The sequence below is a fragment of the Dermacentor albipictus genome, chromosome 7 (assembly GCF_038994185.2).
Source record: "Dermacentor albipictus isolate Rhodes 1998 colony chromosome 7, USDA_Dalb.pri_finalv2, whole genome shotgun sequence".
Classification (NCBI taxonomy): Eukaryota; Metazoa; Arthropoda; class Arachnida; order Ixodida; family Ixodidae; genus Dermacentor; species Dermacentor albipictus.
In genome coordinates, this window is record NC_091827.1 from 86,366,045 (window position 1) to 86,382,406 (window position 16,362).

Genomic DNA, 16,362 nt, shown 5'->3' on the forward strand with positions numbered 1-16,362 from the left:
GGGGGTCAAAGTCGAAGGTATGGGTCCAGTCAGTGTAGACGTGTGTGCTTCAAGCTTGGTGTGCTCCATAAAGTTCTGATGGCTTCATTTGCAAGCACACGAATTTCCATTACAGCGTCTGTTCTTGAGAATGGAATGGAGCCTTGCAAGCTCTCCTTATGTGCAGATCATGCTGCTGCGTCGGCATATTCATTGCCCATTATGCCACAGTGGCTTGGAGTCCACTGCAACGTGATGTCGTGTCCTTGCTCGACGAGGTGGTGAAGCAGCAGTCTGACTTCTAGAACTAGTTCTTCGTGGGGTCCGCGGCGTAAGGCAGAAACTAAGCAATGAAGAGCAGCCTTGGATCCACTGAACACGCTCCATTTATTTTGTAGTTCATCAGAAATTACACGAAGTGAACTACGAATAGCAGCGAGCTCCGCGGCAGTCGATGTAGTCTGGTGACGTAGTCGAATCTTTTTGGAGGAAGGTTTTGCAAGAAAGATCACCGATCCTGCAGACCATTCACCATAGTTGAACCGTCAGTATATAGACGATGATGCTCGTTGTATGTCTCGTACAGCAAGAGCAGTGAAAGCTGCTTGAGTGCTGGAGATGAGAGTTGGGATTTTGTTCGTATTCCTGGTATCGTGAGTCGAGCTTTTGCTTGAGACAAGCACCATGGGGGAAACGGAACTCAAACTGGAACTGTATAACCTGAATGAAGGTATGCACGATAGGGCATCACTGTTTCACGAAAGGTGGCACGTGGCCTATCCGCTGGCAGTGAGGCCAGAGGATGGGCAGGGGCCCGAGCAAGGTGTCTTAGTGTGCTCTGAGCGCTTCCATGACTATATGGGTCTTGGCTGGGAGATAGTGTGCAATCGCAATTGTTTCAGCTGTTGAGGAGCACCGCGGCAATCCAAGACACATTTTAAGTGTCTGGGTCTGGACGCTTTCGAGTGTACGGATATTACTTGTGCAGGTGTTGGTCAGCACAGGCAAGCTGTATCGCAAATACCGAAGAAAGAGCGTCCTGTATAGTTGCATCATTGCATGTGCTGACATACCCCAGGCTTTTCCTCCAAGAAACTTGAACACATTAGAAACATCCGTCAGGCGCTTCTTTAGGTCGGCCACATGAGGACACCGGCAGAGGTCACGATCAATGATTACGCCTAAGAATCGGTGCGTCCTGACATAAGGTATGCTTTGACCGTCGATAGATACATCGTATGATCTCATTCGCTTTCGGCTAAACGCGACTAATGCGCATTTTTCTGGAGAGATCTTGAGGCCTTGTTCCTTTAAGTACGTCGATGTTGACGTCGCAGCTTTTTGAAGCCTTGCGTGTACTTGCGGCCGTGCCACACCAGCACAAGCTCAAAAGAAGCCAAACAAGCATGGTGCACCGGATTCGCCTTGGTGCCGCATTTACCAAGCGTTATAGACATCTCATAGGTTGCAGTAATGCTAGCCTGAATTATGAATACTGTCAGGTGCAACATACACTTGATCACACATTTTGCGTTTCTCCGGCGTACGAGCAAGAACGACAACTGGTCTCATCCATTGCAAAGTTCGATAAGAGGCCGCTGTCAGGCGAGTTTTTTTCGTCTTTGGCGTTATCCAATAAGTGCAGTCTTTATTATAAGTGCCCTATTGTCTTTTTACAAGACACTGGGCTAGGCGCATGGCTCTAGAGATACCACAATGTTGTGAACTTGTGTATATGCGCCTCGTTTATCACATCATCATCGTTCATCAGTCCTTTTCCTCCTCGTCCCTTTTCCACAGTGTAGAGTAGCAGGCTAGAGGCTAGAAGCCAGGTAGCTCAGGCCGACCTCTCTGCCTTTCCGTAAACATTTCTCTCTCTGTCTTGTCTCAGCTTCTCTGACTGTGTTTAATGTTCTTTGTTGCCAAAGTGCTTACTATGCCGGTCGTATACTTGGTGGTAAGCTTCCTAGTTCTTTTTCTCCATTGTGAGTCCATGCTTTTTCTGTACAAATACTCGAACACTGTCGCAACCCATCTACATCCATTTTCCTCAGTCTTTCCGCGAAAAAAGTTTTACATTGAGCTTCCCTCACTTCAAAACTTGTCCAGTCCATATCGCCCTGCATAGCTTTATTTGCAGTCTTCCCGTGAGCGCCCAATGCGAGGCGTCCCATTGACTTCTGTTTACCACCGAGTCCTGATTGTACCTCTAGCTTTAAGCAAACAACCGCATTTGAAAATCTAAGCCCTGGAACCATTATATACTTTTCCACACACCCCGGAGCACTTCGTACCTATTGTATCCCTATTGTGCTATGTACTTTAATATGACCTCATGTCTCTTCCATTTTTAATATTATTTTTTTCCCGTGTTTCCATATATCTATCACCTTGGTTAATCCATACACCAAGGCATTTGTATTCTTTTACCCGAGGCATTTCTAGGTCCTGTATGGATATTGTCTGTTCACAGTGTTCATTGAATACCATAAGGCCTGATTTTTTAACGCTAAATTTCAACCCTAAATTCACACGTTCCTGTCGGCAGGTATTAGCGAAACATTGAATATCATTTTGCCTGTTAGCAAGCAACACAATGTCGTCTGCATAAAACAAACCTAGAATTGCTGCTATATTATCGTGCCGCCCTATTGCTATGTGAAAATTAACCCGACATTGATTTATTCTAGTGTACTTTCAATCCTTACCATGTGCTTCATAAACAGCAGCGACAAGGGGCATCCTTGTCTTAGTCTTTGGGCAATATCAACTTTCTTCTCGCTCCTCAACCTTTCTCAATTAACACAGACAGTATATCAAGGTAAATCTCCCTCAAATGCAGTATGCAGTCATTGCCTAAGCCTTCCCCTTACAGAATATTTATCAATATGTTGCGGTTCACGTTGTAATAGGCCTCGACAATGCATAAAAAGCCACAGGTAACGGCCTCCTTTCTGCTCTCGATATTTTATTGCACTGAGTAAGAAAAAATAAATTATCATCAAGAAGCAAAACGATTCTGAGCCATTCTGAACTTCTCCCAACGTGCCATTATGTGCTGCCCATGCCAGCAGCTTTAATTATTCGCCTCCATATTGACACGTTCACTTGTTTACCGGGTGATCGCGTTTCATCGTCTATAATATGTTATCACTCAACGCAGGACGCACCTGTACATATTGGGAGTTTCTGGAATTTCATCGATGGTTCCATCCGCTGTCTGCTGTCACCGAACCTTGTGTAGTCTGATTGCATGTACGCGCGACGCCATTGGTGTACAACTTTCGGGAAGACACGCGAGCACCAGCGATTACTCTGGAGCCTTTGATGACTGATGTATAAAAGCCGATGTGCTTAACCAGCTGACCCGATTTCCAACTATCCATGACTGTGTTTGCCGCTACCGTTGTTGTTTGAGTATAGCCTGTTTTTGAGGGCACAGGTTCACCCAATAAAACGCTAGTTTCGTCACTCACAATTTTGCTTTTTTCTTCACCGCCACTACTACGTGACATCTGGTACAGATGTAATGCGTTCATGTACCGAATGCTCCCGCAAATCCGGGATCCAAGCCCGAACCATGAATACAACACAAACGTCGCAAAGGAACAGCGAGCTAGCCGCAGGCTGCAAGGACTGCCCCCGGAGTACGGACCCTAGCCTGAGATGACCAGGAAGATTATTACTAAGTGAACGACTGCAAGGGCAGCACCAGTGTCCACCATCGTGCTTCGACATCCGAGGTAGCGACCTACCTTTCGTGGAGCTTTGTCGGAGGATCCGAAAACCTGGCTCGACAGTTTCGAAAAGGATCTCGGTATTCAACAACTGGACCTCCGGGGATAAGCCGCCCCACGTGTGATTTTTGGAAGACGCCGTGAAGACACGCTTCGAGAACGGTGAGTCCACTCTTAAAGCATGGGACCGGTTCCGCAGTAACTTCCTTAGGACCTTCACGAGCATCGTCTGGAAGGAAAGGACCGAAATTCTATAGGAAGCCCGGTGCAACTACCTAACGAGAATGTTGCCATCTTTATGGAAGAAATGAGCGGTCTATTCCGCCAGACCAACCCGGAAATATCCGAGGAGAAAACAATCTGCCCACTGATGCAGGGTCGAAGCCCACCAAAGACGGTGGAAGAGTCTATCCGTGAGACACCCAGCATTCAGTAAAACAATGAAAATAAGGAACCGACAATTCAACCGCCGCACAAACTTAACTACGCCGGAGTGCAATCACTGGCCACTGACGACCTGCGTGAGGCGATCAGAGTGGTTGTGCGTAAGGAGTTTAAGAAGTTCTTCCCTTCATCACAGCATCAAGTGGCTTAGATTGCCGAGGTCGTACGTGAGGAGCTCCAACAACCACTCGTAGTCCCTCAATCGCCACAGCCTCAGCCGCAAGCGATGACGTACGCCGCCGTAGCCAACCGTCACGTACCCCCTCCACGCCCGTGGCAGGGGCCAGTAACGCCATCGTTACGTCGTCCACCACCACTGCCACCGCCAGCTCGCCAATTCATCGCCCCGCGCAGCATCCCAAGGAAGATTGACGTTTGGCGCTTCCTTTACAACCGTCCTCTTTGTTACCATTGCGGAGAAGCCAGCCACATCTAGCGCCGATGTTCTTACCGTGAGATGGGATTGCGAGGGTTTGCCGTCAATGTACCGCGCTCGTAGCAAGGTGGACGCCCATATGACATCGCCGACTGCATCGCCGCCACTCAGTGGAGCCCTCGATGACCACCCCGTTTACAGTCATCAGGCCGCTATCATTCCCCGCAACGCCGACCGTACACTGGCTCAGCCCGGGGCCGGTCTGCAAGCCCATATCGGGAAAACTAAAAGGAGCAACTTATGGAGGTGCGGTTGCTGTTCGTCGATGTAATGAAGATCCTCCGCCGCCGACGAAGACGCTGAAAAGACTATTTCGACGACATATCAACGAGACGACGCCATTCCGACGAAGCCTGAATGTCAAGAATAAGCCGACGAAAGACGACCTGACGACGCGACGTTCCCGCTTCAGGTCAACGCGACGCAGCCGAGTTCCGACGCCAAGACCTAACTGCAACGCAAGACAAAGAACCATCGACCTCGACGCGTTTCTCGACGACTACGCAATCACCGCCTTAGGGGGCACAGGAGACGAGTACTCCGTCATGAGTGGACCCATCGCCGCCCAGTCGAAGAAAGTGAAAACTGGGTGGGAAGGCCCTCAAATTCGGACCGCTGGAGGACACCTAATAATGCCGAATGGAATAGGCAAGGCAAGAATTACCGCTTATGCCTGGACTTCCCCTGCCACCTTCGTTGTCCTCCAACAGTATTCACGAAACCTCATTATCGGCATGAACTTCCTGAACCAACAAGACGCAGTCATCGACCTGAAGTCGAAGTGGACAGCACTGTCGGAAGATCAAGCGATACCGCCAGAGAGCTCTCGTAGTCACCACGCCTTGAATGTGCTCAAAGATCAAGTGAGCATCCAACCTCACTTCAGCATTGTTATTCCTGTCGCCACTGAAACACCCGCAGTCGTAGAACACATCATCGAGGATGATCAACGTCTACTGCGCGGTCGTGAAATTTGCGTCGCAGGATGGATCACTCGACTGCATGGAAGAAAAGCGAAAGTGACACTGATTAACTTGAGCCAGGAGTTCAAGCACGTCAACAAGGGCAGGACGATCGCATACATCGATGAAATTGTCGAAAGCAGCAATGCATTTGTCCTGTTGGATTCTGCCGCATCTACCCCGACGACCGTAGTTTCCGAACAGGACTTTGACATAAATACAAGTCTCCCAGTGAGAAAGTAGCAACAGCTCCGGAAATCTCCGGCGATAGGAAGACTGCTTATCCACGTCATCGAGGAGTCGATGAAAACCAGTTGCAAAGCATCGCTTAATAACTGAAGAGTGGACCCAACCACTGCGCCAGAGCCCTTAAGAGTTTCGACGCGAGAAAGTGAAGCTCTAAGGCAACAAGTCGACAAAATGATCCGCGGCGATATCATCCCGCCGTCGAAAAGCCCATGGACATTTCCTGTAGTCTTGGTGAAGAAAAAGGACGGCACCCTGCGTTTTTGCGTGGAATATCGTCGACTGAACAAGATCACAAAGAAGGACGTATACCCCCTCCAACGGATAGACGACCGATTGGAGTGGGTCTGCAATGCTAAATACTTCTCGTCAATGGATCTGAAGATTGACTACAGGCAATCAGAAGTCGACGGGAGGGATCGCGAAAAGACCGCCTTCATCACCATAGACGGCCTCTGAGAGCTCAAGGTCATGCCGTTAGGACTGTGCTTGGTGCCTGCGACGTTCCAGCGCGTCATGGACACGGTGTTAGCATGCTTAAAGTGGCATACCTGTCTTGTTTACTTGGATGACCTCGTCTTCGCCGGAAATTTCGACGATCACCTTAGGCGGCTTGCGACAGTACTAGAGGCCATCAAGTCACCAGGGCTTACTCTGAAGCCGGAAAAGTGCCGCTTTGCTTACGATGAGCTTCTGTTTCTAGGCCACGTCATCAGCAAATCTGGAGTGCGTCTCGACCAGCAGAAGACAGCTGCCATCGCAAAGTTCCCGCAGCACATCGACAAGAAGGCAGTGCGTAGATTTCTTGGCATGTGTGCCTACTATAGGCGCTTTGTGAAGGACTTTTCGCGCATCGAGGAGCCGCTTACACATCTAACCAAATGTGATGTAGAGTTCAAGTGGGAAACGCTGCAGGCCGACGAATGCAGTCGCCACCGGTACTTGCGCACTTCGACGCTGATACAGAAATCCACACTGACGCCAGTAGCCGAGGCCTCGTTGCCGTCCTAGTCCAGATGAAAGATGGAATTGAATAGGTGATAGCTTACGCTTGCTAGTCGCTGTCAAAAGCGGAAGGCAATATTTCTGCGACCGTAAAGGAATGCCTCGCCATCATCTGGGCTACACCAAAATTCCGCCCTTACCTATATGGCAGGCCGTTCAAAGTCGTCAGCGACTATCACGTATTGTGTTGGCTGGCGAACTGTGAAGCACTGTGATGCTGACTGCGTGTCTCGCACTCCCGTAGGCCAGCCACCCCAAAATGACCAAGACGAGGACGACTTTTTAGGTACGATAAGTGCAGACGATTTTGCCGAGCAGCAACAAGCGGAGCTGGAGCTCAGCAGCTTTGCTGAGTACTTGCAACGCAAGGCCGGCGTTGTCCCGAGAGTATTTAGGCGCTGATTGTTTTCGTTTTTCTTACGGAACGACGTTCTAATGAAAAAGAACTTTTCGCCAGCCCGCGCAAAGTGCCTTCTTTTTGCGCGCGCAGCATTGCGGTCAGGAGTGCTGCACGCCCTGCACGATAAGGCAGCCGGGCAGCTCGGGTTTGCCGTGCGCTCGCGAGAATACAAGAGAAGTACTATTGGGTCCCCGTGACAGCCGATGTTACACGTTACGTCATGACATGTCGAGACTGCCAGCGATGCAAAGCACCACCGACACGGCCGGCGCGATTACTACAGCCAAACAAGCCTCCTTGCCAACCGTTTCAGCAGATCGGGATGGATTTTTTAGGGCCCTTTCCAGCGTGAACATATGGAAACAAGTGGATCGTCACGGCTACCGACTACCGTACCCGCTACACCGAACAAAAGCACTGCCTAAAGGCAGTACGGCCGAAGTCACTAAATTTTTCATTGAGAACATCCTGCAGCGATGTGGTACACCAAAAATCGTCATCACCGACAGAGAAACGGCCTTCACTGCGGGGCTCAGCCAAACCATCTTGCAGGAGAACTGCCTAGCCCCCACAGTCGAATGGGCTTACGGAGTGACTGAACAAGACCCTCGCCGACATGTCTGCAATGCACGTCGACGTTGAACACAAGACCTGGGATGTCGTGCTGCCGTACGTAACCTTCGCTTACAACACAGCGGTACAAGAATCAACGCAAATCACGCTGTTCAAGTGGTAGGAACCCTACGACGACTCTCAACATAACGCTGCCACACGTCACCGATGAAGAAAATCTCGACGTCACCGCCTATCTCCAGCACGCCAAGCCCGACAGCTCGCCCACCTGCGCATAAAGAACGAGCAGTGGACCGACAGCCGACATGACAATATTCGACCTCGATAGGTGGAATACGATCTTGGCGACCGTGTTTCGGTTTGGACCCCGATACGCCAACGAGGACTCAGTGAGATGATTTTACGACGCTATTTCGGACCCTACAAGATTAGCCTACGCATTGGCGCACTTGACTATGAGGTCGTGTCATACGGCCTTCCACAATCACAGAGCCGGTGCTTACGCGGCGGCTCTGTTATTGCTCTGATTGCTCTGTGAACGGCTCTGATCACTTACGCCGTTCTACCAGCGTTAACAAACTTTGGGATTTGCATAGCTCAACTTTGCACTTTCTTTCGGCTTGGTTGCCTTGGACTTTGTTTCCTTGTTGCTTGGTTCCCTTTTCTTTAACAAGTGTGCCTTTGTTTTCCACTCTCCTATTATGCAGCATCGCGACGATGTTTCTTAAAAGGGGCTATTGACACATGCACTTGTTTATCGTGTGACCGCGTTTCATCGTCTAACAAATGTTATCGCTCAGCGCAAGACGCGCCTGCATGTATCGGAAGTTTCTGAAATGTCATCGATTTTTCTGTTGCTTTTAACAGAGCTTCCTTACTTTTTTGTCTTAGTTCATTAATCAGCCTAACGGGAACTTCGCCTAATCCTGTGGCTGCGCATTTATGAATTTTCACTTCGAGTTTCTGCCCGCTGAAATTTTTCAGCACCAGCTCATTTTCCCCCTTGTTCGTGTTCACGCTCTTCTTCTTTCTGGATAACTACCTCCGCATTGCCTTGAAATGAATTGGCTGTTCTTTTTCGAACGTCATTTAATGCCGCGTCCCCTTCGAGTTTGTTTCCATCTTCGTCTGGGATGTGTTGTATTGTTCCAGACTTGCTGCCTAACGAGTTAATGCGGTGCCTAAATATTCCAGGGGCGGCCTTCCTTTTCTCACATATTTTTCACAACCAACATTCAGTTTCACCTTCAATGTTTGCTTGAACAAGCACTTCAATCATGGATTTCAACCCTCTATATCATTCATTTTTTTCTGTCTACTTCATCCCGTGGTAACTGCATTTTCTTTGCTCTCGTGATGCTTTCTGTCGCGCATCAATTACGTCCAGTGTCTCGCTGTTCCACCAGCTTTTCAGTTTCCTTTGAACAACAGTGTTGCTTCTCTTTCCTTATCGATGCGAAAATTGAAATGGCCCATTGAGCGAAAAAGCCGGCTTCTTTCGTATGGGGCACCGAAGCAGCACCTAAATTCTCATTGGCTGCGACGCGACGTCACGTGCGTGCGTGCCTTGGCGGAGCAGAGCGGGCGAAAGGGAACAACTGCTGCCGCGCCAGGTGTTGCATGAAGGGAGAGGGCATCGCCACGACGCCGCGTCGCCCTCACTCGTGCTCTCGGAGCGTTAGTCCTAGCAGATAAACATAAATGCCCCAGAAAGTGGACGGGAAAACGGTGCCGCGACATCTAAATTGGTAAGAGCATCACGCGCATGATGCGATGACGTGGGTTTGGGCCCCCCCTACGGCCAGTAGTTTTCTTTTTTCACCCATTTTCATTTCGAATATTGTATCGTTTATTTAATTAAATTATTAACTACAAGTAACATCCCCCGTGCTTCCTTGCTGTCTTCGTTCTCTTCTTATGATATGAGTAATAAACTTTGGGCCCCTCTTTTTCCTTTCTTCTTGTTCATTGCATAGCGAGGGTCTGAAATCCGGCAGCATTGATGCCTTCAGGCAAAACACGTGGCTTTATTGACCCCTTGCTTACACCCAAAAAGTTTGGAAAGATTGCATGCGCTTTGTAGACAATCGCAAGGAAGGAGACGGGGCAGTTGCGCCTGTCCCGTCTTCTTCTTTGCGATCGTCTACAAAGCGCATACAATCCTTCCAAATACAATGAACCAACTTGCCCAACAACGCATGCTGCTAAACTATATTTCTTCTACATCTGGCTCTTCCTTTTGTGTTCTCCCTTCATCACGCCAAGCATCAGCGGTTTGCGCCTGTCCCGTCTTCTTCCTTGCGATCGTCTACAAAGCGCATCCAATCCTTCCAAATACAATGAACCAACTTGCCCAACAACGCATGCTGCTAAACTATATTTCTTCTACATCCGGCTCTTCCTTTTGTGTTCTCCCTTCATTATGCCAAGCATCAGCGGTTTGCGCCTGTCCCGTTGTCTTCCTTGTGATCGTCTACAAAGCGCATCCAATCCTTCCAAATACAATGAACCAACTTGCCCAACAAGGCATGCTGCTAAACTACATTTCTTCTACATCCAGCTCTTCCTTTTGTGTTCTCCCTTCATCATGCCAAGCAACAGCGGTTTGCGCCTGTTCCGTCTTCTTCCTTGTGATCGTCTACAAAGCGCATCCAATCCTTCCAAATACAATGAACCAACTTGCCCAACAACGCATGCTGCTAAACTACATTTCTTCTACATCCGGCTCTTCCTTTTGTGTTCTCCCTTCATCACGCCAAGCATCAGCGGTTTGCGCCTGTCCCGTCTTCTTCCTTGCGATCGTCTACAAAGCGCATCCAATCCTTCCAAATACAATGAACCAACTTGCCCAACAACGCATGCTGCTAAACTACATTTCTTCTACATCCGGCTCTTCCTTTTGTGTTCTCCCTTCATCATGCCAAGCATCAGCGGTTTGCGCCTGTTCCGTCTTCTTCCTTGCGATCGTCTACAAAGCGCATCCACAGTGGCGTAGCAACAGGGGGGTCCGGGGGGCCGTGGGCCCCGGGTGCAAGGGGCCAGTGAGGGTGGGGGGGGGGTGTAATATACATCTGAAGACACCCCTCTTTCCGCCGGCTACACCCCGGGAAAGGGGTGACAGAAGACCTATGGGCCCCGGGTGCCAGACGACCTAGCTACGCCACTGCATCCAATCCTTCCAAATACAATGAACCAACTTGCCCAACAACGCATGCTGCTAAACTACATTTCTTCTACATCCGGCTCTTCCTTTTGTGTTCTCCCTTCATCATGCCAAGCATCAGCGGTTTGCGCCTGTTCCGTCTTCTTCCTTGCGATCGTCTACAAAGCGCATCCAATCCTTCCAAATACAATGAACCAACTTGCCCAACAACGCATGCTGCTAAACTACATTTCTTCTACATCCGGCTCTTCCTTTTGTGTTCTCCCTTCATCATGCCAAGCATCAGCGGTTTGCGCATGTCCCGTATTCTTCTTTGCAATCGTCTACAAAGCGCATCCAATCCTTCCAAATACAATGAACCAACTTGCCCAACAACGCATGCTGCTAAACTACATTTCTTCTACATCCGGCTCTTCCTTTTGTGTTCTCCCTTCATCATGCCAAGCATCAGCGGTTTGCGCCTGTTCCGTCTTCTTCCTTGCTATCGTCTACAAAGCGCATCCAATCCTTCCAAATACAATGAACCAACTTGCCCAACAACGCATGCTGCTAAACTATATTTCTTCTACATCCGGCTCTTCCTTTTGTGTTCTCCCTTCATTATGCCAAGCATCAGCGGTTTGCGCCTGTCCCGTTGTCTTCCTTGTGATCGTCTACAAAGCGCATCCAATCCTTCCAAATACAATGAACCAACTTGCCCAACAACGCATGCTGCTAAACTATATTTCTTCTACATCCGGCTCTTCCTTTTGTGTTCTCCCTTCATCATGCCAAGCATCAGCGGTTTGCGCCTGTTCCGTCTTCTTCCTTGTGATCGTCTACAAAGCGCATCCAATCCTTCCAAATACAATGAACCAACTTGCCCAACAACGCATGCTGCTAAACTACATTTCTTCTACATCCGGCTCTTCCTTTTGTGTTCTCCCTTCATCACGCCAAGCATCAGCGGTTTGCGCCTGTCCCGTCTTCTTCCTTGCGATCGTCTACAAAGCGCATCCAATCCTTCCAAATACAATGAACCAACTTGCCCAACAACGCATGCTGCTAAACTACATTTCTTCTACATCCGGCTCTTCCTTTTGTGTTCTCCCTTCATCATGCCGAGCATCAGCGGTTTGCGCCTGTCCCGTCTTCTTCTTTGCGATCGTCTACAAAGCGCATCCGATCTTTCCAAATACAATGAACCAACTTGCCCAACAACGCATGCTGCTAAACCCAAAAGGTTGGCATATACGTGACGCCTGCGGCAGAAAGGATGTTCCCCATCCGTCGCAAAGACTTGCGAGTGGCGACACTGGCTAGCACTCCCAGGGATAGTTCTTGTAGTGTGTAACTGTCTGTTAATTGTTTTCATTGAATACCTTAACACCTGATGTTTTAAACATTAAATTTCATAGCAAACATAAATACCCCAGCAACTGAATGGCAAAGCGGCGCCGCGGTAGCTCAATTGGTAAGAGCATCGCATAAGTAATGCGAAGACGTGGGTTCGTGCCCCACCTGCGCAGGTGTTTTTTTTTCATTCATTCTCATTTCGATTAGCTTATGATTTCTTAAATTCAATTAAATAATGCAAGTAATTTCCTCTTTGCTGTTCTTGGTGTCAGTGTTTGTTGGCTTCTTATGGTATGGCTAATAAACATCGGGCCCATCTGTTTGCTTTCGTCTCGTTCATATATATATATATATATATATATATATATATATATATATATATATATATATATATATATATATATATATATATATATATATATATATATATAGATAGATAGATATAGATATATATACACGTGTGTATGGGTGAGAGGGTGGGTGGGTGCGCGCAACTGACAGCGATCTGCTCCGTACCACCACCACTTGCACCTTGCTTCGCAATGAGACAGGATGTGTGCGGAGTGAGTTCCAGAACAACATATTACGATGTGGTGCGCGCGTATTGAAGCATGGATCTGTGACCTTAAAGAGGTGCAACGTAATGCTAACGCATTTCTCTTACCGCTAAATCGCCACGGTTCCTTTTACTACACCGCAGCATTTCAGCGAATGCTATTGCCGTGTAGTAAGTAAACAGCTTCCAGGGCTTGTAGTACCGCTCAAGTCTCCTATCGCTATGCGATTTTCCGCATGGCATCCAGGGAAAGGGAGAATTCGAAACTGTGTGTTCAACGGGTACCTTATGCAAATATTCCAACCTTCCCCTTATTTGATGATCTTCCGTAGCGGGAACGTGCCTCCCTTCTGGAACATGCTGATCATCATTATGAACTAATAGTTTGGCCTGTCACCGCCTATCACTTTTAAATGTAAATGTCCAGACCTGTATAACTAAATGCACACTATTCGTTTGGTCCCACTTTGATCTTTCTTAAAGTGCTTTTTTATATTTGTTGGTTTCATTGCTCTATTAATAGCTATGTGCTTCCTACAACCACGCAATTCTCGGCTCGTCCCCCTTTTTTGGTGCTTGCCCCGTTTAAAGCTCATCATCGTCGTCATTATTGACATCCTGAATGGTGGCCGCGCTCCCCGGCTCCGCCGTCAACCTTGTCCCGGTTTCACCCTAAGCTACGCCAGTGTCACCGCCGACCCCGTCCACGCAGCGCCATGTCCACTTTAAATCTCCCTGGTTCTACCGGTTTCACGCCGCCTCATGCAGTAAGCATTGCGCAGCACACGCCAACAGTGTTTTCTCAGACGCAGCGTTTTGTTCGGGTCATTTTATTCAACCACTTCGTCGTACTTCGAACGTGTCACAGCGACACAATCTGGCAACAAGGCGGTTGATCTTTTTAAACATTGCGAATTGTAACGTGAAAATCGGAGTTGGTCGTGGGTGAAAATATTGACTGGAAAGCATGCTTACTACGAGTTTTAGAATATGTCCTGCCGAATGATCTGTGCTGACAGATTCTGTGCCTCTTTACCCATTACCAAAGAAAAAATGTGCGATAGAAAACATTTTCGAATAGAACATAAGGTGCTCTATTTCAGGCGTGAGCATTTTTTGACGAGCTCTCAGCCATGTCACGCGAAAAATGTAACGCATCTTAATGCACAAAAGTGCATAATTTGCAACGCTAAGACATTTAATCGTTATGATAGTGTAAATGTATATTATAGGTAGATTTTAAGTGATAAGAAAAAATTTGAAGCAATAAATATAAAATAAAAAAGAGAATACCCTTAGAGATACACAGGCCTCCTGAGAACATGCATGGATAGGCTTATACTAGGGGCAGGCCATCTTAAATTTGGAGGTGTGCCAAGTTGAAATTGCTCGGTGGGCTAACTTAAAATTTGGGGGTGGGTCAACTCGAAATTTGAGCTTGGGACGACTTGAAATTTGAGGATAGGCTAACTTGAAATTTGCAAGTGGGCCAACTTGTTATTTGTAGGCGCGCCAACATAAATTAGGGAGTAGGCCAACAAATTTTGGGGGTGGGTCAAATTCCAATTTGGACATGGGTCAGCTGAAATTTGGGGACAGGCTAAGTTCAAACCTGGAGGCGGGCCAAGTGAAATGTGGTGGTAAGCCTGCTTAAATTTGGAGGTGGGCCAACTTGAAATTTGAGGGTAGCCCAACTTAAATTTGGGGTTGACCAACCTGAAATTCGGACGCGGGGTAGCATGAAGGTTCGGGCTAGGTCAACTTAAATTTGGAGGCAGGCCAACTTGAAGTCGTGGGGTTGGGTCAAGTTAAATTTCGGGGGGTTCCAACTTGAAATTTGTGGGAGGGCCAACTTCAATTTGGGGATGGGCCAAGGTGAAATCGGTGGCTATGCCAACTTGAAATTTGGACTTGCGCCAACCTAAAACTTGCATGTGAGCTTAAATTTAAGGGTGGGTCAACTTGAACTTTGGGGGCGGGCGGTGGAGCAACTGAGATTTGGGGGTGGGCCAAGTTAAATTTCATGGTTGGCCTATGAACTTTAAGGGTTGGCACAACTGCAATGTGAGGTTCAGCCAATTTGAAATTTCAGGTTGGACCTACTTAAATTTGCGGGTGGGTCAACTTGAAAGTCGGGTGTGGTCGAACTTCAGATTTACGGGTGCCCCAACGTCCAAATGAATGCTGCTCGGCGTCCTTGAACTCATGAACACCTCGCGGGCAAGCGAGTGTGGTGAGACACTTGGCCCATTTTCACTGGACCTTACCGCAGTCAGAACGCAGGCGCGCGAGCTTGCGTGGGCAAGGAACGTGCGCATAACACAGGCTTGCGACCTCGACAGCGAGGGGGACATGGCATCGTGACTGCTCTGCTGCGTCGAGACGCGCTGGGGCCCGACGTTCCGGCTATTGGTGCCATTGCATTGAAAAAGCCGGATGGAGCGAGAAAATCTGACCATTCTCTGGTAAAGCCTAAGAATTCTTTGCCACAGGAAAGGCCACGCGCAGACGCGCATCAGGTAGGAAAAGCAAGTGAGCAAAACTAAGCAAAACCGAAGTCACAGCCGAACCAAACAATGCTTACGCATGAGTAGACTCAGAATTTCTGTAGCTTTCTTAGAGTACACGTTCTACTTTCCGATAAGACAAGAGATTTTTACAGTAATAAAAAAATACACGCGCTTTTCATCATGAAGCCCCTGTTTGAGGTATTACATAATAAGTGGGATACAGGGTTGAGTATGTACAACGTAATTCACAAGAATTAATAAAACACTGTGGTGCACAAAACAAGAAGTACTTGTTATACATAGTTTTCTGCACTGTGATCACGAACCCGTCGTGAGAATGAAAACGGTCATGTGATGGTGATGATCTCTGAAAAAAGGCTTGATATGTTCAAACATTCATTGAAATCAACCACATCATAGTCGGTTTGAGGGCGCCGCTGTAGAGTTTCGTGTTAGGAGCCGCTCTCAGCTACCACTTCTATAGTAGTTCACAAGAAAAATAACGCCGTGTCATGTCGTGACGCATGAGCCATGACATGACGAAGACTGCGTCTAAAATCGAAGTGGTCATGGCCAACAAATCTGGAGGAGACTTCAGCTTCGTCTTTAAGAGTGGAACGCCATAGCATTCAAAGATCCCTGACTGTTTCTCACGCTTCCCGGCAACTGCCGCTTATGTAACCGTAATGTTTACCTGTAAACGCTGGGGGCGAACGCTGTACACGATGACGAGCTTTCTGGTAGAAACGCCGCTTCCAGCGCGGGCCGGTGTTGTTATATTTTGGCACATTTAAAATTTCAGACAAAAGGCGTGGGCTGTCGGTGTTTTGTTTCCTGACATTTGTATGTGGGCTGTCATTCTCAAAATTTTCAGGAATAACTTTATGAAGAATGTAAAACATGGTATGAACAAATTTTGTGATAGAAGAACTTCAGCGCACTACAGAATATACACGGCCATTTTAGCTGAGATGACGTTCAGCGTCGGACGCTAACACCGTATTTTTTGCGACACG

At 48.0% G+C, this 16,362-nt stretch overlaps 3 protein-coding genes across 8 annotated transcripts in view; 2 read left to right on the forward strand and 1 right to left on the reverse strand.

Annotated features, from left to right (window-relative positions):
* The window catches only part of LOC135899672 (NPC intracellular cholesterol transporter 1-like), a 74,580-nt gene that overhangs the window by 14,577 nt on the left and 43,641 nt on the right, over nt 1–16,362 (reverse strand). Inside the window, exon 1 of one of the 6 annotated variants that reach the window (XM_070522429.1) lies at nt 3,735–3,844. The exons of the other annotated variants lie outside the window; for them this stretch is intronic. The gene's annotated coding sequence lies outside the window, so the exon portion shown is untranslated. Of the gene's footprint in view, nt 1–3,734; nt 3,845–16,362 lie in introns of those variants that run through there. 6 annotated transcript variants of the gene reach the window in all.
* On the forward strand, nt 4,024–6,815 carry LOC135899630 (uncharacterized). The gene is made up of 2 exons (XM_065428933.1): nt 4,024–4,129; nt 6,508–6,815. Exons 1-2 carry the CDS (start codon nt 4,024–4,026, stop codon nt 6,813–6,815), a joined length of 414 nt encoding a protein of 137 aa, XP_065285005.1.
* LOC135899671 (malate dehydrogenase, cytoplasmic-like) overlaps nt 13,446–16,362 on the forward strand; it is a 46,769-nt gene continuing 43,852 nt past the window's right edge. The window contains exon 1 of the mRNA XM_065428989.1: nt 13,446–13,603. Coding sequence (XP_065285061.1) covers nt 13,553–13,603 — 51 coding nt within the window. The 5' untranslated portion in view covers nt 13,446–13,552. The remainder of the gene's footprint in view (nt 13,604–16,362) is intronic.

Excerpts from the sequence above, each read along its gene's own strand:
- LOC135899630 (XM_065428933.1), top strand. The coding sequence starts at position 4,024 with ATGAGCGGTCTATTCCGCCAGACCAACCCGGAAATATCCGAGGAGAAA. Across the intron at positions 4,130-6,507 it reads GACGGTGGAAGAGTCTATCC|GCCACGTCATCAGCAAATCT; the intron begins GTGAGACACCCA and ends TTCTGTTTCTAG.